Below are 22,687 nucleotides of genomic sequence, written 5' to 3' on the forward strand. Positions count from 1 at the left end.
GACTAGTTTCCATGGCACATTCCCTAAGGGTGCATTTTACTCAACTGATATGTGGAGCTTTACCTTCCTCCGGGTGTAAGTCAGGAACCCCCTAGCATTACTGACACAGGATTACTCTTGCAAGAGAAAGTTGACAACACCTCAGAAAGGATTAGGGCCGATAACCTTTCAGCCTGAGCCTCAATGGTGCCTAGCTCCCCCCTTATAGCTTGGATCATCGCACTTTTGAGGGAGGTCGAGGAGTGGATTAAGGATACACCCGTCTAGAGTTTCCCATGGGACCCGCGTATCCATTGAGAACACCACAGCCCCATAAAGAGCCTGAGGAATGAGTTTACCCTAGATCATCTTACTTAAGGGTTCAAAAGTATAGCTGCCAAATCTATTATCAAATCTTTTCAGTACCTTTACTTCAGTTGACATTACCAGTTTCCAAGATGCCATATGTTTATCCCCGTGGAGATCATCTGAAAACACACCCAAATACTTATATTCATGGACCTGCTCCACCTGTACATTCCCTTGGAACCAAATAAAGGTTCTTTCTTTTGCAAAGAACAATGTCTTGGTTTATCAACATTAATAGTAAATTTATTTTTGAGACAGTAAGAGTTCGGAGCATTAAGTTTTCTTTGATGCCGAATAGGCATGAGATCCATCACTATGAGATCGTTGGCATACAGTAGGCAACTGGTATGCGTGCCCCAAATCTTCGGTGAAAAACTATGGGTAGCACTTAGTGTCTTAGGAAGGTCTGCAATGTACAAACGGAATAACAAAGGAGCTAATATGCACCCCTGGCGCAGACCATCCTCTACTGGGATTTTCCTCAACAAACTACCTGTGCCATCCAGATCAACTAGGACCCAGTTGTCACTATGAAGTTCTATCAGCAAACCCAACAGGGCCCCAGAGATGTTCCACTGATGGAGTTTGCGCAAGAGCATACTTCCGTCCACTCTGTTGAAGGCAGCTCGGAAGTCAATGAAGCAGCACCATAGGCCACCTGCCAGCTCCAATTACCTCCTTGGGACCCCCCACACAGAGAAACAGTGATCCATTGTAGAATACTTTGGTCTAAAACCCCCTTGCTCAATGGGTATCAGCCCAGTATCAAAAGCCCAAGCAGCTAAATACTTTAGCAAAGTTTGAGTAAACAATTTAGAAGTAATATCTAACAGGCTATTCAAACGATAAATAGCTGGTCGATCCAATTTGCATTTTTGTGACTGGGCTTTACTATAGCTCCTTCCCAGGAGGTTGCCTGAATCTGTTACCCATTCAAAAAGCACACTCAACATTAGTCCCCACTTCCTAGGATCTTTCTTAAAGATCACAGATGATAGACCATCAGGACCATCAGCCCTGGAGGCCTTCATATTGCTGACTATATCTGAAAACATAATTGCCATCTGTGTATTTACGATTGCCTCCACATCGACTTGGGGAAAGGACTCGGTCACTACCCTGTTCTCAGAATCACCACACCTATAGAGTGAGTAAATAAAAGTATACTAGTCTTCATCACTGATATGTGTCTTCAAAGAGGATTTACAATACGATAAGAGGGTTAACGAATTCAGAAGCCTCCAGAACTTCTTGCAATTTTTATCCACAATGGTGGCCAGAATTAATTCCAAATTTAACCAATTGTTTTGGGCACAAAGATTCCGATAAGCAATTTTCAAAGCCACCAGGGCTTCTCTTAGGCTGGTGGTACTTGGAATGAGATTCAGATGCTGGCGATTCCTATCGCCCCTTTTATACCTTCCCGACAGGCGTCATCAAACCAGCTGTCCCTCTTAATTGTGGACTCACAAGATTTATGAGGGCCCCAATTGCTAGATTGAAATGGGATAGTAATTGTTTTATTAAATCTGCAATACCAGCCCTTCACATCCTCGCTTTATTCCAAATCTAAGGATTCCAAATCAATTAAGGAAAGGGTTTGCAGGGCATCTTCAGTGATTTCAACCCAAATTCTCCTGTGATAGACCACCTCCGGGGCCAAGGTAGGACGTACACATAACAAGGCTATGTCTTTCAGTTCCAAATTAAGAGCAAGAAAGTTGCTTGGCCCTAGATTGAGAACTCTAAAATTGTTCACCTGAAGTAACTGATTAATTGGAACGAAAACAAATCAATAGGCATGTTACTATTACTGTATTTAAAGGTTCTGGCCACCGGATTTTGTCATCATTACATCGACCATTGATATTAATCCAATTTAACTGAGCTAGGCAGGCCATGACATTAGCATTCCTTCCCCTTGCACTCACTGAAAAAGGAATGTATAAAGCAGATCACAGTTCTTTCACTGACACGTCAATTTCATTAAAAGCTGATTTTTCGGGAGGAGCTTCGCGCGATTCCAAGATGGACGCGTGAGCTAAGGGCTCCCGATACCCCTTCCGCCTCCCGCGACTATCCTGTGCAAGATCCTGCTTTTGACGATGGGTGCTCTTTATTGAAGCCCTGCTGATGCCAGCGTTCTTTTCAGAAATCGATTTGGCCGTCGGATACTGGACCTGCTGCGCTTTGAACTTTGAGGCCTATATCGTATGCCAGCCGGGGGCTTGAGTCCCCGAGGTACCCAAGTGGCAATCGAACAACAACGGCGGATAAGCCACGCCCGCTGCCCCTGGTGTACTTTCGGTTTCGTTTCTTCTCGTTGTTGTGTACGCTCACTTCCAGATCAGAGTTCCGATTCTGCTCTTGCTGCCAGCCTGCTGCTTATGCTGTGCCCTTATCCACTCGCAGTTCAGAGCCTGCCGAGACGGAGTTCGCTTTGCCTTAATTTTACAATTCCCGTTGGAGCTCCTTCCACGCCATGACGGGCAGAACAGTCGTTGAGAGGCGCGGCAATAGAGGCTCGTCCCGAGGGGGGGTCACCCAATCTCAGACCATTGATCGATTTACTCGACCACGGGGCTCCCCGGGTGGATTGAGTGGTGCCCTGGAAGAAGCCGGGGATGGTGCTCCTGAAGACGAGGAGCCAACGTTGAAGGACGTTATGGGCGCTATTGCGAGTGTCTAATCCGCCATGGGTCAGCAATATGAAACTCTAGCGGCTAAGATTGATACGGTGGCGATTGATGTCACCCTCATCAGAGCGGACCTTGGGAAAACGAATGAGCGTGTCAAATCTCTCGATCTCAAGACTGCTAGTTTGACCACGGATGTCTCGGACCTCCAGACCATGGTCCGCCATTTTAGGACTACTTGTGACCTGTTTGCCAATCGGTTGGAAGATTTCGAGGGCCGGGCCAGGCGCAACAACGTCCGCATTGTGGGTGTCCCGGAGACTTCTGCTGACATGCCTGTTGATATTCTGGTGGAGGACCTCGTGTTGAAGCATCTGGTGCCGAAAGGCCTCAGTAAATTCTTCGCTGTGGAGCGCGCCCACCGTGTTCCGGGTGGCAAGCCAAAGTCGGGAGCCGCTCCGCGGCCCATAATTGCTAGACTTTTCAACTTTCGTGATAGGGACGCTATCCTGCAAGCTTCGCGCACCAATGGGCCCACTAAATTTGAGAACGTTTCAATTAGTTTTTACCCGGACTTTACTCAGGCGGTTCAGAAACAGAGGATGGGCTTTACGGGTGTGAAAAGACGACTCCGGGACCTGGGACTGAAATATGCTATGCTCTTCCCGGCCCGCCTGAGAATCGAACATGCTGATCGTGCATTCTTCTTTGACCGCCCTGAGGTGGTTAGTGAATGGTTAGACACTTTGTCGACGCACCATGAGGGCCCGGAGGACTCGAGAGGCGCTGAGGGAGGCGTGGAGGGCCAGGAGCAGTGAGTCTACATCGGCGAGCCATCATCCGCTGCTGTGGCTTAGAGACTTTTGTTTCAAGCATTGTGTGAATGCCCGGGGGTGGGGGGGGTTCGGGGATCTTCCTCCTCTGGGGATTTTTCTCTCTTTCTGTAGGTTAGTTCAATGGGGCGACATGCACACTGCAAGTTGGGGTGGCTATTAGGTCTACCGCAGGGGTGCAGGGAGGGGGGTTTGATTTTGATGGGTTCCTTGGGGGTGGTGGTGGGGTTCTTTTCTCTTTGTAAGTTTCGAGGCTGTGCTTTGCTTTACAATTGCTTTCATGTGTCTGTTTCGGGATGGGGGGGGCGGGCGGTCTTCTTCCGGGATGGGGGGTAGGGGACTCAGGGTGTTGAGCTGGAATGTTAACGGTCTCGGGGACAGGATAAAACGTGGGATTGTGCTACAATATTTGAAGAGACACACCCCAGATGTGGTCTTGCTTCAGGAGACCCATTTGGTGGGCAATACATGTCATGCATTGGACAGAAGAGGCTATCGTTTGGTGGCGCATTCCGGCTTTACTTCGGGTTCAAGAGGGGTTGGTATCCTGGTCAGGAATTCCCTTGCCCTGGAGATAGATGGCACGGTGCTGGATGACAGGGGCCGCTATGCTGGCATTACGGGGAGACGGGAGGGGAAATTGATTTCCATACTGTCTATTTATGTCCCGCCTGGGCTGCAATCTACCACATTCACCGACTTGGGTGAGGTTGTCCTTGGTTTGCCCGATGGCTTACTGGTGTTGGGTGGGGACTTTAACTCTGTGGCGAATGGTGAGAGTGATCGTAGCCCCCCCAGGCTCCTCCCTGCCTCGCAGTTGTGGTTGGGGAAATTCTTGGATGCCTTTGGTTTGGCCGACTGCTGGAGGCAGCTGCACCCTGGCCGGCTTCAGTACACTTTCCACTCGGGGGCTCATGGCAGTCTCTCGAGAATTGACTATTTCCTCGTGCCGATGGTGCAGTTGCTCTCTGTGCGTGAAATTAAACACTTGGCTAGAGGGATCTCAGACCACTCCCCGCTATGGCTCCATTTGGATATCTGTTTGGGGAATGGGGGCCGAATTGCCCCGATAAATCCATGGCATTTTCAGGACCCTAAGATCAGAGCAGAGGTGGTCAAATGCATGAATTTTTATTTTGCTGAAAATGAAGGATCGGTGTCTTCCCCAGTCTCCTTATGGGAGGCCTATAAAACTGTTATCCGTGGTCAGACTTTATCCCTAATTGCTGACAAGAAGCGGCGCACACAAGAAGAGGTGGTGAGATTGGAGTCTGAGATTACTGTGTTGGAGGAGCGGTTGGAAGCTGAGGTTACGCCAGATACGCTGCATGTTTTGGCTCTTAAGCAATCTGATTACAGAGCCTTGGTTACTACCTCGGCTGAGGCACTACATCGTATGCAACAGGGGCGTCTGTACGACGTGGGTGACAAAGCGGGGAAGTTGATCGCATGGCTGGATAAGCGTGACAGACTGAATCGTGTGGTGCCCGTGGTTAAGAGAGTTGATGGAGTGCGAGTCGTGGACCCGGTTGAGATAGTCGAGGTGTTTGCCCGGCACTTTCGGGTTGTGTATGCGCCAGTTTCGGGCTTGCCGGAGGAGGACTCGCGCCTGCTACTTCGTGATCTTGAGCTGCCCAGTCTCGCGGAATCGGATGGGGTTTTAATGGAGGCTGATTTCTCCATCGATGAGGTCGCGCTCGCTATTCGCTCTCTTCGTTCAGGAAAGGCTTCGGGCCCTAACGGCATACCGGTCGAGCTGTATAAGCTATGCCCGGATAAAATGGCGCCGTATCTGCTGCGTATGTTTGCGGCGTCGCGTGACCTCGGCTGTCTTCCTAGAGACCAGAGGCTGGCCTCTATTGTGGTCATTCATAAAGACGGCAAACCCCGTGAGTGTTGTTCCTCGTATCGCCCGATTTCGCTTTTGAACACGGAACCCAAGATATTGGCGAAACTACTGGCAAACCGACTAGCCACGGTGATTAGCGGACTGGTTCACCCTGATCAGTCCGGTTTTATCCCCCAGCGTAATACTGCACTCAATCTTCGTCGACTGCATGGCGTCATAGCGAGGGCGGGATCTCTGGGTGAGCCGGCCATCTTGGTTTCTCTCGATGCTTCGATGGCTTTTGATACGGTTGAGTGGCCATATTTGTGGGCTACTCTCGCCAAGTTTGGTTTTTTACCGAAATGTATTGCATGGGTTAAACTCCTGTATGAGCAACCCTTAGCGCAGGTGGTGGTAAACGGTAGAGCTTCGAGGCCCTTCACTCTTGGGCGAGGCACGAGGCAGGGGTGTCCTTTGTCACCGCTGTTGTTCGCCCTCGCGCTCGAGCCGCTGGCCGCCTGGCTCCGGTGGGAACCCTCCTTGAAGGGTATTCGGTGGTCCCCTGATTTTGAAGACCGTGTTTCATTATATGCCGACGACATTTTGTTGTATTTGATGTCCCCCCGTAAGTCATTGGGAGTCCTCTTTGATGTCCTGCGTTCCTTTGGACGTAACTCCGGGTTGGTTATCAATTGGTCCAAATCCTGTATTTTCCCGCTTACCGGTGACCCTCTCTCTTTGCCCCGAGTATGCCCGATCCCAGTCCGCACCGAGGGTTTTTTTTTTTTTCAGAACAAATTTTATTTCGTCGAAATAGCATACAATCAGGTCACCATCCCCTATGTACCAGGGGTTTAGTGAACAAGCAGACGATCAATAAGCAACAGCAGTGCTATCAACATTTTCAAAGGAAAGGATCCCCACCAACTCCCTTCCCCCAACTCCCACCCTGGCCCTCCCCTCCCGGATCCCTCCCCCCCCGGCACAGTGTTCGTATAATTCAAAGCAGTAGTTCTTGGAGTCACAATCAAGGTGTTGGCCCCTTCACCCAGAGTCAATCGGCAAGTGGTCTACATCGGAGTCCCGCTGCTCTGGCGGTTCCAGCCAGAGCCCCCTATATTCGGCCCAGCGCTTCCAGATTTTAAAGTGTTTACGGGGGCATCCCCTGGCTTCAAAGACCGGGCGTTCCAGTCCCATGGAAAAGTCCAACCCTCTCTTCCACACCTCTAGCACAGGAGCCCTGGGGTCCTTCCAGGCACGAGCCACGTCTCTTTTAGCCATTGTGAGGCCCAGGAGTAGTAGATGGCGTTTGTAGATATTCCCTCCCACCTGTTCCATTACATGTAGGAGACCCAGTTTAGGGGAGCGGGGGAGGTACCAGCCCAGCACCTCAGACAGGCAGTCCCACACACCCGACCAGAACCGCGCCAGCCGTACACATGACCACACTGTATGAAAGAACGTTCCGACCGTGCCACCACATCGCAGACATTCAGGGGAGGCAATCAGGCCAGCGCGCCACAGCCGTTCTCTGGTATAGTATGCACGATGCAGGTATTTAAACTGAATAAATCTCAATCGCACCGCAACCGCCGCCCCTCGTGGCGCCTCTAGGGCCTCCCTCCAGTCATCCTCGTCTAAGGTACCAACATCCTCCTCCCACACCTTGCGTAGCTTATCTAGTGAGGCAGAGCAGTGTGTGACCAGAGTTTGATATATGGTGGAGATTTTCTTGTCCCCCAGTTCCCCCATAAACACCTTGGCTTCAACGGGACTAAAGTCAGGCAGCTTGTCCAGTCCTATCAGCGAGGGGGACAGAGCATGTCGGAATTGTAAATATTTATAAAATTGGGTCTGTGGCATAGCATATTCCTCTCGCAGAACCTGGAACGATTTAAGGGTCGTGCCCTGCATTACATGGCCCAGCGTCGAGATGCCTATGTCGTCCCAGCCCCGGAACCCCTGAAGAGCCGCGAGCTCCGGTAGACGTCCATTGTGCCACAGGGGCGTTTCTCGTGTTAAGACATTCCACCAGCCCATGCGGCGCAGGGCACCACGCCACACTCGGAACACCACTTGGGTGACCACCGGGAGTTTCTTCCGTTTGCCCGCCGAATATAGGATGATGTGGAGCGTGTCCGGGTCCATCAGGTATCTTTCAAGGGCATAGGCCGGGTCGCCCCGGTCTCCATACCACCAGTCATTAAGTATAAGAAGGTGGGATGCTTGGTAGTAAGATAGGATATCCGACGTCGCCAGACCCCCACAATACGTGGAAAGGAAACAGGTGCGGAGCGCCACTCTGACCGCCCCACCGGCCCAGAGAAAATGGCTCAGGGCGGAGTTCACCTGCCTAAACCAGTGTGGCGCAATAGGGCACGGGTGATTTTGTAGTTGGTATAGAAGGCGCGGGAGAGCTACCATCTTAAAAATGGCGGAGCGGCCATATATGTTCAGGGGCATCCTGGACCAGACCTTCATGTCGGACCGTACGCGATCCCAGACCGGCACCACATTACGGGCCCAGGCTATTCCCGGGACGTCCGTAAGGAATACACCTAGATATTTGATGCCTCCTGTCGCTTCCTGTAGCGTCGAAGCCCAGGGCCCGAGTCGTCCGCACTCCCCCAGCACCCACAGCGTGGATTTTCGTGTGTTTAAGTGCAGGCCAGAGACCTCCCCAAAGACTCGCATTATTTCCAGAACTCTAGGTCCAGATCTATTAACGTCTGTGAGGAAGAAGAGCACATCGTCTGCATATAATGCAATACGATCAGACGGTCCCCGCACCCATTCGAGTCCCCGCATCTGCGCGTCAATTCTCACCCACGCCGCCAGCGGCTCCATGGCCAGAGCGAACAGGTATGGCGACAGGGGGCAACCCTGTCGGGTGCCCCGGCCTATGGGGAAGGGAGCCGAGGTCGCACCCGCTATCCTCACCGAGGCCGTCAGGTCCGTGTATAGTAGGTGTAGATACGAAAGGAAACGAGGCCCAAAATTCAGATGGGTCAGAAGCGCACGGAGATAGACCCAGCTGACCGAGTCGAAGGCTCTATCAATGTCAGCCAGGAGAAGCGCTGTCGGGATCCCGGCGGCTTTGGCCGCCTCTATCACCATCTGTGCGCGCCGGATATTGTGCCTAGTCGCCCTATGGGGCATAAAGCCAGCCTGATCTGGGTGTACGAGATCTGTGATATACGGGAGAAGGCGGTTGGCCAGGGCTTTCGCCAGTATTTTCGCTTCCACATTCAGGAGCGAAATCGGTCGGTACGACGCGTGCTGCTCCGGGGGCCTTCCCGGCTTACAGAAGACAACAATCTCGGCGTGGCGCCAGTCAGCCGGCAGGCGACCACGGTCTCTGGCCTCCTCCAGAGCCTGTCTATAGCGCGCACCCAGTTGAACATGAAATGTCTTAAGGAATTCACACGGGAACCCATTAGGCCCGGGGGCCTTACCAGTATTCAGTTCTCCGAGTGCCGCGGTCAATTCGTCCAAAGACAGTGGGTGGTCCAGCAGGTCTCGGTCCTCGTCAGAGAGGGCCCGTGGCGGGAGGTCAGCAAGAAATTTGTCCACGTCCGCCCCAGAGATAGTTTCTCGCGGGGCGTACTGGGCACCATAGTAGCGGGCGAAACTGGCTGCCAGCTCCACCGGGGCCGTTATAGGCTCTCCCGCCTCGTCGCAAAGTCCCGGCAGGGTCTGCGCACGAAAAGTCCCTTGGCAGAGTCTGTATAGCATAGAGCTGGATTTGTCCCCCCACTGATAGATCCTACTCTGTGTAGCCAGCCACAGCTGGCGTGCCTCATCCATCAGGAGAGAGTTGTACGTCTGTTGCATCAGTAACAACCGCTCAACGGCATCCACAGACCCCTCGGCAGTACTCTCACCCTCAAGGTCCCGAACCCGCCGCGCAGTCTCTGCAATCTCCCCCTTGCGGGCCCTGCGCGCCGCCGCGCACCAAGCGATGTCTACCCCCCGGAGCACGGGCTTCATGGCTTCCCAGAGGGTTATAGCGTCCATGTCGGGCTGATCATTGCAGTCCCAGTACAGAGAGATGGCTTCGCGCAGGCGTGACCTGTAGTCATCCTGTTGGAGCTGCCACGTAGACAAACGCCACCGAAATGGCTGTCGTGTCTTACCAAGAAATACTTCAACCGCGACCGGAGAGTGATCCGACAGGCCACGCGGGAGTATAGAGGAAGAAGCAACCCTCCCCATCCACCCATTGGGAACAAATAAGCAATCAAGTCTGGAGAAGGATTTGTGTACTGCTGAGACATAGGTAAACTCTCGGCCATGAGGATGATGATACCGCCATGCATCAATCCACCCCATTCCTCGTACCATACCACTCAATTTAGTAGGAACGTGCGAAAGAGTCCCCCCATCTGATCTATATCTATCTTTGCATCCATCCATGACATCGTTCCAATCTCCGCCCACAACAGACATCACAGTAGGCATGTCAGCCCAGACATCAAACAATTTCTCAATGAGTGCTTCCTGCAGCGGGGGTGGGGCATACACACTGCCAAAAACCATCGGCTCGTCGCCCACCATTCCTTTAATAAATATAAACCTTCCTTGAGCATCCACCCACTGCGTCTCATGTGTGTAGGCTAAGCGATGATGCATCAGAATCGCCACTCCCCGTGACCCCCTCACAAAGCCTGCGTGGAACACTTGGTGATAACCAAATCTTTGTAAACTAAGCGTTTTATTGCCCTGAAGGTGAGTTTCCTGTAAAAGGAGCACATCCGCCCTTTCTCTCTTCCCCAACCGCAGTACTGCACCCCTTTTAATTTTGTCCAGCATCCCACGGACGTTCCAACTCACCACTCGAAACACTGCCCGCGTGGGGCTAGACTCCTGTGTACCACCCGCCATCAATAGGTGTATAGATCAAAGTCCTGAGCCCTCGGGGCCATCCCAACTCCAGCGCTGCCCACAATCCTTGAAAATACCCTGTGCCGAAAACAACCATCCCATCTCCCACAAGCCCCCTCCCCCACCCGGTCCCCTGATCCCCTGAACCCCCACTAACTCCCCGGTCCCCCCCACATCCCCAACTGTGTGCACCCCCCCTCCCCCCAACCCTATACCTCAGTAACATTGAAGTACCTGTCGCGGTAGAGACAGTCTTCAGCCTCCAACGGGAGACCCCCAACCGTCTACACCAATGGATCCCCACCAACCACCCACCCAACTTCAACTAACCCGTAACCCGATTAACTACTGTTAGTCCTCGCCTTGAGTCAGTAAGTATCGTCATGGGTCCGGAGCCGGGGCCTCCGCTGCATCATCGCCCCCCGACACACCATCCGTGGGAGGTCGGTCCTTCCGAGATCGTGCCCTCCAGTTGCTTCTGCTACGCGATCTCCTGGGGGTCCTCGGGGGCCTCGACTCTGAGGAGGGCTCGGAGTTGCGCCTCGGGGGTGTATGTACCTTCACCCTGACCGTCTCATCTGTCCATTCGAAGACCTCCTCCGGCGTGTTGAAAAACTGAGTCTTGGATTGAAACACCACTCGCAGGCGGGCCGGATAGAGCAGGGCGTATTGGATTTTAAGTTCACGTAGCCGAGCCTTCGCTGCAGTGAAGGATTGTCTCTGTTGCTGCACCAGTTTTGTGTAGTCTGGGAAGATCAGGACTCTGTGGTTCTCGTACATCAGGGGTTCCTTAGCTCGCGCCTGACGGAGGATTGTGTCGCGGTCGTGGTAGTTAAGTAGTTTGGCGATGACCGGGCGGGGGCGTGCACCCAACGGTGGTTTCGGGAGAAGCGCCCGATGTGCCCGTTCAATGATGAAGCACCTTGAGAGAGAGTCCGGGGGGAGCCACCCTTCCAGCCATTTTGTCAGGAATGCCTCCATGTTGCCTTTCTCGCAATCTTCCGGCAAACCCACGAAGCGCAGGTTATTTCGTCTGGCCCGCCCTTCCGCATCCTCGACTCTGAGTGCCATGTTCTTCTGTAGCCCCTCCAGAGTGGCCACCTTCTTCTTAAGAACGACCACATCATCCTCCACCTCCGTGATTCTGGTTTCGGTTTCCGTGATTCTGGCCACTGCATTTCGTAGGTCCTGGCGAAGCAGCGTGACATCTGCCCCAACAGCCCCAATTTTGGCGTCCAGCATATCCCTCGATTGCGTGATCGCCGCCATCAGGGCCGCGTTGTCCGGGCCAGGGCCCGGGCCGGGCTGGCCCCCGGACCCTCCTGCTCCGCCACTCGGACCCGTAAACTTATCTATAGTGCCCTGCTTCGTAGCTCCTCCACTGTTGCCGCCACGCGTCATGACGAGGAGCGGGCCCGGCGTCCAAGTGTCCTCCAGCCACCGGCAGCTCCCCTCCCGGTCAGGGACCCCCGCAAGTCGCTCCCGGCCGCGGCCGGAGCTGAGAGGAGAAATGGGCACTTGTCCCGGAGTGTCGATGTATCAGGTCGCGGGGCCTTCTCCCTGCAGAGCACCAGCCCCCCTCTGCAGCAGCCACTGGAGTATACTTCAAGGACTGTACGCAAGGCCAGGGACAGGAGACCCCCAATGAGGCCCAGCGCCACCGGATCGTCTATAGCCCCGGCCAACAGGGGGGGAAAACCAACTGTACGAGGGCCACCCCTGTCCAGCTACAGTTCGCCGTCGGCCCCAAGTAGTAGCCCACTCCAATCCGGGCCGGCCCACTGTGTCGTCGCCAAGGTCGCCACCAGGGGGGGAGGGGGAGGGGAGAGAGGGGGGTAGATCCGCCAGTGTGTAGGTGTCCCCGGTAGCAGGGGCGAAGGCAAGAGCCCCTTAGCGCTCCGGAGACCCCCGGCCCCCGCAGCCCGACTCGACTGCCGAATGGGTCGGCCTGCGGCGAAGAGCGCTCTCCCCCTCCTTCGTGGCGCTCGCCTCCCCCCGCCGGCTCACCTCACCGCTGCCAGGGTCTCCGCTCCTGGGTGGCTCCGCGATGTCCGTGGGCCCCTCGGGCCCCCTTGCCCCAAGCGGAGATCCGGAGATCCGTAGGTCCGGGGAGCCGGCACAGGCCCCGCGACTATCCCCGCCTCCACCTCACTTCCGGCCGGGCCTCTCGAAACTCGAGGTCCCGGCTGCTGGGCGCCGCGTAGGCCCCACCTCGTCCGGATCGCCGCGCCGGAACCCGGGCACGGAGAGAGCCCAACTCTTCACCGGAGCTTCCCCTCTGCCACCGGCAGCCAAGCGTCTGGTTTGGGAGACAGTAGGCCGGGGGCATGCAGGATAATTGTCACGGATAGTTCATAGGCGGGACGGAGCTCTCTCAGGCTGCGACCGCCATGCTCGCCGCCTTGGCCACGCCCCCCCCGCACCGAGGGTTTTAAGTATTTGGGTATTTATATTTCGCTTGACCCTGTGTTGCGATATGATCGGAATCTGTTGCCTCCACTCGCCCGACTTCGGTCGGACGTTGCGGCTTGGTGTAATCTGCCCTTATCCCCCCTGGGACGGGCGGCCCTGTTTAAAATGATGTCTCTTCCCCGGTTCTTATATGCTGTGCAAAATACACTTGATCTAGTGCCGGCTAGCTATTTCCGCGAAATTGAAGGCCTCCAAAGGAAGCTGGTATGGGCTGGCCGGCCTCGTATTGCGTTGGCTAAACTCACGTTACCCTGGTACGATGGGGGCATTGCGTTACCTGATATACGACGGTATTATTGGGCATCTCAACTGAGTGCTGTGAACCATGCTATGTATGGTCCAGTTCCGAACCCTGCTTACGAAATGGACCGGTGGCTCTTGCCCGGGGGGAATTTTTACAGGGCGTTCTATTCTCGGGGTGCTAGGAAGAACTTGACGGGACCCACTGGAGTGGCGGTGCGGGTATGGGGCAGCGCGACCGCGGCTACCGGATGGACAGATAGGCTGACCAGGGCGACCCCTCTATTTGACGCGGAGAGGCTGGGTGAGTTGTGGACCTCAAAAGGGTTTGATAGATGGGACCTCATCGGGATCAGTAAGTTGGATGACCTCTGGGTTAAGGACAGGGTTAAGTCCTTTGCTGAATTGCAACAGGAATATGGTTTGACTGATTCGGAGTTTTTCCGGTACCTTCAGGTTCGTCATGCCATTGGGTCGGTTTTTCCGGCTGGGTCTGCCATCCCGGAGAGCTCCCCCCTGGAAGACAGGGTGCTGGACGGACATGTGCCGGACAGCACTATCTCTCTTATATATAAGAAGCTTATTAATACTCGGTCGGATTTTCTTCTTCCTCTGCGAACTTCCTGGACTGATGACGGACTGGAGCTGGATGATGAGGATTGGCAGGCCGCAATATCCTCTCCTAAGGAGGTTGCGATTCCGGCGCGTCTGCGACTCGTTCAGCTGAAAATTCTACACCGGGTCTATGTCACGGGTCCCAGACTGATGCATATGGGTTTTTCAGAGGATGGTTTGTGTCGGCGGGGTTGTGGTATGTTTGCTACCTTCCTCCATATTATATGGGAGTGTCCGGAGGTTGTATCTTTTTGGAACGGAGTGTGTGCGGTGATGAGTGAAGTTACGCATGTTCGGTTGTTGCCTGAAGCCCGGCGTTGTCCTTTGAATGTATGGGAGCCGACTGATTGTAATGTTGCTCAGACTCAATGGGTGACGCTGGGGAACATGGTTGCAAAAAGGGACATTGCACAACTGTGGGGATCTCAGAGGGCTCCATCAGTCTCCGGGTGGGAAGACAGTATGGATTGGTGCATGTTCAAGGAAAAGATTGTGTATGTCTCCCGTGGCAGGCCCAAAAAATGGGGTAGGGTATGGGGCCAATGGAACTCGTTCCGTGGGGATGTCTGCGACCCCCCTTTCACTGATCCCCCTGATACTCCTTGTTCCCCTTAGCTGTGTGTTTCGGCTCTTTCCCATACTGTATTTTTTGTTCGACCACTGGCGCTGGGTCCCCCCTCTCCCCCCCTCCCTTTTTCTTTTATCCTCTGAAGATTCTCCTGTCTTTCCCTATTGTTCTGGGTCTGACTCGCCCCGCATCTCATGAAACGGACGTCACAATTTGGGCATAGCCTTGTCTTTTTCTTCTTCGTTTGTTTAGTTGTTTTAAAAATGAAACCTTTTTCTATCCTGTCGTTTTGTGATTGATCGATGTCATGCACCATGGCTGCCGGACCCCTGGTTGTCGGCTGATGAGCTGTGTACCTTAACGTTGTCTTGAGATGCTGCACCGGCCGGCCCAGAGGGTTGTAGGCACGTCTTTGTCTATTTGTCTCTTGCAAATAAAGGTTTAAAAAAAAAAAAAAAAAAAAAAAAAACAACGCTGATTTTTCAATACAATCCCCTCCCACCACAAAACATCTGGGTATTCCAGAAGCAATTTTTTTACAACATTGTCTAGTATATATTCATATTCCAGTAGGGGGCCAGTAGCAGGGGAATATACGTTAAGACATGTCATTTGATTTAGCCCCACGTCATGAGGCGGGGGACTTTGTGCAGCCTCATGGCGCTCGTAAGGCTCTCATAGGTATGTCCAGGGAGTTACTATATTCTTATAATACGACTAATACGCACTGTCATGGGGTTTTAACCCCTGATAACTGGTATGGACCCGTGTGCTGCGGTCAGTGTAAGCTTACACTGACCCCAGAGCCTGTCCCAGAAGTTCCCTCTCACAATTTTGTGTTGCGAGGAGGACTCATTAATGCCCGATCACTCTGTAGAAACGCCCAGAACATAAACAACCTGATCGTGGAGACCAATCTGGACTGGCTCTTAGTCACGGAAACCTGGTTAAGACCTTGGTCCAATCCTGATTTGGCTATAGCTCTTCCTCATAATTATCGGATACAGCGCCTGGATAGGAGTGAACAACGAGGAGGAGGGCTGGCTATAATCTATCGCAACTCACTTAAATGTTCCACCTATGAATTGGCGGTCATTAAAGGTGCTGAAGCTTTAGCCTTTTTTCTAGGTATCCATGATTCCTTCACCTTTTCCGGCGCCCTCATTTGCCGTCCCCTTGGCTCTCCTACTGAGTTCCTTGAAACTGTGGGAGATGCATTGAGTGATTTGGTGCTCAGATATTCACACTTTATGGTGTTAGGAGACCTAAATCTGCACTTAGACTCCCCCAAAGAGCCAGGAGTGGGTGGCTTTACAGATATTATTGACATTCTTGGTCTCACTCTCCGAAATCGAGAACCGACCCATGTAGCTGGACACTTGCTGGACTGTATCTGTTCCAATTGGGCTAGGTTAATGGTTAAATCGCCGCGTCCTCAAATTTGGTCTGACCACTTTTTCATCGCTTTTGATATTGCACTAAATAACAACGCCCCAACTGATATCATGAAAAATAGAAGATCTGACAACACGTATAAACCTAACTGGAAGAAATTTTCCAGCAGACCGGATCTGATAGGAATGTTAAAAGAAGGCACGCCCGCTCTAACAGGCAATACTTCAATAGACAATCAGAAATTCTGTGACTGGATAGGTACGGCTGGCGCTCTATTAGGACCAGCTAGTAGGAAAAATTCAGCTGCCATTAAGGGCAAAAGGAATGCCCCATGGTTCTCACCTGTCCTGAAGTTAGAGCTGGGAGAAGTGAGAGCACTTGAGCGAAGATGGCGTAGGAAATACGAGTGAGCCGCTCGTAATATCTACAAATCAGCCAGAAGGCATTACCATGCAGGGATTAAACTAGCTAAGAAAGCCTATTACGTACAGGCCATATCCACGGCGGGCTCTGGACAAAAAGAAATCTTTAAAATAGTAAAGGATTTCACTAACCCATCGGCCTTGTCACAAGAGATTCCACCATCTCAAAACCTTTGCAACTTGATCGCTGATTACTTTGAAAATAAGATCCTCGATATTGTGAAGACCTTTCCCCTGACACCTTCTACCCCAGGAAACTTCGAACAGGTTGAAGGAGGTAAGACAGTAATGAGGATCCCTTGCCTCAAGTCTTTTGCGCCTGTCTCCCTTGAGGAGACCTCTAAAGCCATTTTGGCTAGTAAATCTGGATCTCCTTTTGACCCATGCCCCCCTTTGGTTTTGCAGGCATTGGTGGAGGTTGTTAATCCTACCATTAACAGCATTATAAATTCATCGCTAGCCACAGCAGCAATCCCCAGTGAATGGAAGCTCGCTGCAGTTAAGCCCCTCCACAAAAAGGCCCTAGCTGACCCGACGACCCTCTCTAACATGCGGCCTATATCCCTGCTCCCATTGGTGTTCAAACTGGTGGAAAAGTTCGTTAACAGTCAACTTAAGAGCTTTCTGGAGGAGAATAACATCCTACATTCCAACCAGTCAGGGTTTCGGTCAAAACACTCTACCGAGTCTGCCCAGCTGTTCACAGCAGAGACCCTACGCATGGCCATAGACCAGGGAAAGAAGGCTGTCCTGATTTTATTAGATCTGTCGGCAGCCTTCGACACGGTTTCACATAACATCTTAGTGGACCGGTTGGTGGCCGCAGGAATAGGAGGGACAGTCTTGGGTTGGCTCAGGAACTTTCTAAACAACAGACGCCAAATTACAGTTTTGGGCAAATTCCAGTTGGAAGCTAAGGTCATCAGCTCCGGGGTCCCTCGGGGCTCGAGGTTAAGCCCTGTTCTTTTTAATCTATATATGGCACCCCTGATCGAGCTAATTGCATCATTTCATACCAGTACAATATCATATGCAGATGACACTCAGCTCATCCTGGTACTGGATGGGGAACTGCCTGGGGCGGAGGAAAACCTAACAGCCACATTTAAATGGATGACTGAGAACCATCTCAAATGCAACTCCGGCAAGACGGAGATCTTGCCTTTCGGAAATCAAAATCTGTTTTCCCCGAAAAACTGGTGGCCGGACGATGCTGAAGCCCCCCCTAATACCACCTTGTCTGCTCGAAACCTGGGCATTAAATTTGATGACCAACTGTGCTTTAAACAGCAAGCGGTGGCCGTAGCTGGTATGTGTTTTCACATAATTAAATCTCTGAGGAAGTTTTTTGACCTTCTTCCTCTGTCAGCCAGAAAATCAGTCGCAGTTGCCTTAATAACTTCGAGGCTGGATTACTGTAATAGCCTATATGCTGGAGTCAATAAGTCCGTACTCCAAAGGCTACAGATGGTCCAACATGCTGCTGCCCGGCTGGTGCTACGCTGGCCCCGTAAGTAATCTGCGTCAGCTGCGCTTAAAGCGCTGCATTGGCTACCTATTGGCAAAAGGATCCTATTTAAGATCTTGCTGATCACATTTAGAGCCTTTCAACAGCAAGGGCCTAAATATCTGTGTAACGGTTTTAAACGGTACCATCCCACCCGTTGCCTGAGGTCTGCTAGTCAGAACCTGCTAATAATCCCCAGATTCAGACTGGCTACCAAAGGAGGAAAATCTCTCTTCGTCCTGGGTGCTAGGGCTTGGAACAAGCTTCCACCTTACCTTAGGTCATTGTCCCATGAAACTCAGTTTAGGAAAGCTTTAAAAACTTGGGTGTTTTCTCTTACAGATGTGGCCTGCGAAGCGTTAGTGTAAAGTGTAAAGCATTTTCCATCGAGTTGATCTCTTTCCCTCAACTTTGTCATCTGGTTTTTTGAGCGCCAAGATACTCCTTGGAGTGATAGGTGCGCTATAAAAGTGTCCTTTACATTACATTACATTAGGAAACAAGTCAATTAGCACTGCAAGAGCCATACACAGGACGTTGGGAGCTTAGTTACCTTCCTCCCAAAGCAGACCGAAACCAATCTTAAACTGCACACTGTTCTACATCTTGCAGAAACCTGATCACTTTGATCTACAGCAGCAAACCCCTCAACTGATGGGCCCTCCAGCAGCCAGGTCTCCTGAAGGTACAGCACTGGATGGTAGGTGAGACCTCATGATAATTTCCTCCTTCACAAAAGATTTAAACCCAGGTACGTCCATATCAAGATCTGACCTGGCCACCGATGACCCTCCACCTCCCTCCTACCAATCGATATACTCCACCCCTCTCCTGTTCCTGATTGGAAAGTAGAGACCTTGCACATCATCAGAGGGGCAAGAATCCACTCCCAGAGGATAACCATCATGACTCCTAACCTTATCACAATCCAGTGTGTATGATGGCTTTCAGTTTCTCACTTGAGGGGCTCTATCATTTTGGAACGCAATTGTAACTATTCTTTCTCGGGACCCATCCCATTCCCACCAGCTCGAACCAGTCCCTGCTCGCTGGCCTGTACCCAGGAACCTGGAAAGGTTATTTGATTGTGTTTTAACCCACCATGTACTCGTAAAAAGGGGGTTCTCTGCGGGAGACTACTCTCCGCTGAACTCCCTGAGGCCTCCCCTTTCTCCTCCAATCTCTCATAAAGGAAGATCATTTTGGTTCTTCTTGATGTTACACATTGTCTTGATAAATTAAATCCATATTTCTTAAATACCATTCATTGTTTCATTATGTTCGACTATTAAAAAGTTTACAAAGCTAATGGTAAATGAGCAAAACATGTCAGTGGATTCAAATGGAGTAAAATAGGCTAGTGTGGAGTGGACATTGTTTGGAAGATCATTTTGGTTCAGGCTCACCTATGAAGTCTTGCATGGGTGTACTGCAAGAACACTCCTGTGTCTCCTCGATTTTGTAGAGCTCGGTCCCAATCAAATTGATAATCAGACAAGAGCGGACCTTTGAAATCCTGAAAATTATCAGATTTTTCACATTATTTCCAGCTTAAAGAGTACATAGGAGATACTGGAACCTGGCAAACTTATGACATCTGCGATTTCTACAGTTACACATTATGGAAAAAAATAAACAAAATTGAAAAGTTATGGGGTCACTCTCACCTGAGAAAACAATATTGATGTGCATTCCTTGACCTACACTATATTTTTTTCGTCTACATATGAATTTGCTAAGCACAAAATCCTTATGCTAAGAGCACAGCTGATACTGTTTAGCGGAAAGGTAGTTGTTAAATATTTGATTCAAACAATATAAAATATAACAAACAGTGGGCTAAGGCAATTAAAATAACCAAAGCTATGGCAAAAAGTACCATTGAAAAAAGGAATAAACATACAGCAAAAAAAATACATAAGGAGCATGGAAAGGAAAAGAAATAAGCATACGTTAAAATTGGGAACAGGATACTCAGAACAGATTACATTAGGACTCAACAGTCAAAAAGGATAACATCAGCCAGAAAAAATGGCTTGAAAAGGAATGCTTTCAAAGCTCAATGGAGAGAGTGTCAAAGCAGAAATATATATCATGAGGTGCTCTATAAATATAATCAAAACCTGTGTCTCTGAAATTGAACACATCAACTCAAGATGAGGCCTGTTATCTCAATAATCAAAATACAGAGGAGCCAGTTTGAAAACAAAATCCTAGCTTCCCGTGTATGTATAGAGGAATGGGAGAAACTGTAAGGCAAGAATTTTCTCCTCATCCTTCCTCTTTCTTCTTATGCACATCCAAGTGTTCGGATGTGATGAAGTCCATCCTTCATCCATCAATTTAGGACTACCCCGTGTATGAATTCTGCTGTGAGTCTCACTACCAGTGGCTAACTCACTGAAAACGTCTATAATTGATTGCGAGTGCTAGCTGCCAGTGTCCACCTTTTAAAACAAGATCTGCTGCTTTACAGCTTTCTTAAGAAGCCATGGGTTAGCTGCAAATTAACACGTTAATGTGCTCCTGTGGTATCCCAGAGAGTTTTGGAGGTTTCTAGAAGTGCAGTACCACCCAGAAGAGTTCCCCACAAACGTTTTTAAAATTGGCACCCGTAGTCTTCCAGGGGGTCTAGTTAGTAACGCGAAGAGAAGTTTGCTCACTTTTAAAGTATTTCTGGAGCGAAATCATTACATGTATTAATGAAGGTCATTGAAATGCTTTATCGACTATTACAAATTTTGCAGTGAATCTTTACCTGCCCTAATGAGTGTAAGAGGGTACTAGCCTCAGTGATTTTAATGGTGTTGCGTGGGTTAATTAGGACATATTTCTGCTTTTAATAATGTGGGAAAACCCTGACAAATGCAGTAGGCCTTTCTTTTGATAACTATACTCCATTATATCGAGCCCAGTGTATGCAGGGGTATCTTGGTTTTAGTCTTCAGAGTTCACTAAGGGTGTGAACGGTTGGGAGGATGTCACCATACTTATTGCCACTTACCATCATGTATATATATATGGATATTAATGCATATTATTGAGTACTGTGTGAATAATAAAGTACTTTTCCTTTTAGAAGTGCTTTGACTCGCTACACTGGGCGAGCCAAATGCTGTAATGGGGCACTTGGTTTCCAGTAGACGGAAGGTTGCAGAATTGGCACTTGTGAAGAACTAACATCCTTTTCAACTAATAACAGATTATTCAAGACAAACGTGTACCCAAAGAGCCCATCAGAGTTCTTAGGTGGGGTGTAACCCTTAAAGAACAGAACTGTAGATACTTTTTTCTCCATTATAAAGCAAAATATTATATGTTGTATAGGTACAATTAATACTAAATAAACCACACATTTATAAATGAAAGCTGTGTACTTGGATACATGAATATATGAAATGCAATGTCTGTACATAAGCAGAAAATGGAAAACACACGTCACTTCTCTCAAGCAAGGAACACCTGCAAATTACTGAAAAGTTATATGCATTGACCTAGTGTGGGTTTAAATGCAACCGGATTGTTTTTAAAATCAAACTCGATAAAAGGCTATTACTCAACTCTCCAAAGACGACCACCGCCATGATTAGCATTAATTAAATGAGTAGTGTTAGCTTGATACGGGCAAGAAGACTGATGAAGAAATGTAAACGATATTGTTCACTCCATTTATGATTGAAAGAAAACCTAAAAGTCCTAGACTTCAACAGTTTTTACTATAACCTTATACTATTATATGCCACCAAATCTTGAGGGAGAGCTTTATCTTTGCAGTCAGTGCTTCGTCCCACTCCTGATTTAATTCATATACTTGTTCAGCTCTGTATCAGTTTTGCGTAGATATTTTAGACAAGCAAACTATTATTTTCCAAGGATCTTTGCTTTGGCCATATACACTTACCATATTAAGCTGTTAGGTCTAAAGTTCTATTGTTCAAGAGAAAATTACTACACGTTTAATTACTTTTATGGCTGTGGCTAGATCAGGGGCTGGTTCGACATACATTCTCTAAAGGCTATACAATTAATGCAATAGAATCTAGAGAACTGAGCTATGAAAAATCCTGGTCCTTCTAAAAAAAATAAACACTACCCACAAAATCTGTATCATCAAATAGGCACCATTTGACACCTTGACATGGAGGGTATTATTGTCTTATATTTATCATTATGATTATTTTCAAGCTACTGTGCACCTCAGTGTATTAAATAAGTCTTTGTTTTCTTAGCTATAGTAACTCCTACTATCTCCTTAAGTACTGACGGTAAGCCAATCCCCAGTGCTGAGCCCTTGTTCTAAGTTTGGGGACAGTTTGCTGTTTAAGCCTTCATAACTTTTTTCTACAAAAGATATTCAAGACAAATGTGTATTATTTTGTCACAAATATGTGTGACGAGGATACCAGAAATATCTGTACTGTGGGTACAGATATTTGCCAACGGTTACTCTAAGGCGCCGGTGGCAACCAACCATGTGGACAAAGGACGCTACTCAGTAAGCCTTAACTACCTTTGCACAAAAAAAGCATTCAGTGCCCCCAAAGTATCAACTTTCATGCAGCACGTGACATACAAAAAACACTTCAGGGAAACAAATTAAAATCAGCTTCCTTTTCCATAGAAAGATACATTTTTGTTTAAGGAAATGTGTCGCAAAGGAGTGTTTACACTAAGGACCGTACAAAGTAAAAATCATAAAAAGAAGCACAGCTTTAAAAAGCTAATTGGGCAGGGAAGTTTGCCTAGTAGAGTGTGATATGTCGATGCAAAGGGAGTGTCTCAAAATAGGTGCAACTAATTGTGTCATTAAAAAGAGCAGTGTTACCTGAACAATTAGTGCTGCCAGTCCAACTTTTTCTGCTGTACCTTCTGGGTCCTCTAGTTCTTTTGTTGCTAAAAGAGTAATAGGGTTTATAGGATCAAAACGTACTTCAAGCGC

The 22,687-nt window shown here is 49.7% G+C and overlaps 2 protein-coding genes across 3 annotated transcripts in view; one reads left to right on the forward strand and one right to left on the reverse strand.

The window, feature by feature from the left end:
* SLC35A1 (solute carrier family 35 member A1) overlaps positions 1 to 22,687 on the forward strand; it is a 416,391-nt gene that overhangs the window by 310,789 nt on the left and 82,915 nt on the right. The gene's annotated exons all lie outside the window — the stretch shown is intronic.
* RARS2 (arginyl-tRNA synthetase 2, mitochondrial) overlaps positions 1 to 22,687 on the reverse strand; it is a 286,247-nt gene that overhangs the window by 55,500 nt on the left and 208,060 nt on the right. For both annotated transcript variants that reach the window (XM_078648190.1, XM_078648191.1), the window contains 2 exons: positions 22,574 to 22,641; positions 19,155 to 19,264 (listed from right to left, as the gene is read on the reverse strand). In XM_078648190.1, coding sequence (XP_078504316.1) covers positions 19,155 to 19,264; positions 22,574 to 22,641 — 178 coding nt within the window. The remainder of the gene's footprint in view (positions 1 to 19,154; positions 19,265 to 22,573; positions 22,642 to 22,687) is intronic.

The sequence above is a fragment of the Lissotriton helveticus genome, chromosome 6, assembly GCF_964261635.1.
Source record: "Lissotriton helveticus chromosome 6, aLisHel1.1, whole genome shotgun sequence".
Lineage (NCBI taxonomy): Eukaryota > Metazoa > Chordata > Amphibia > Caudata > Salamandridae > Lissotriton > Lissotriton helveticus.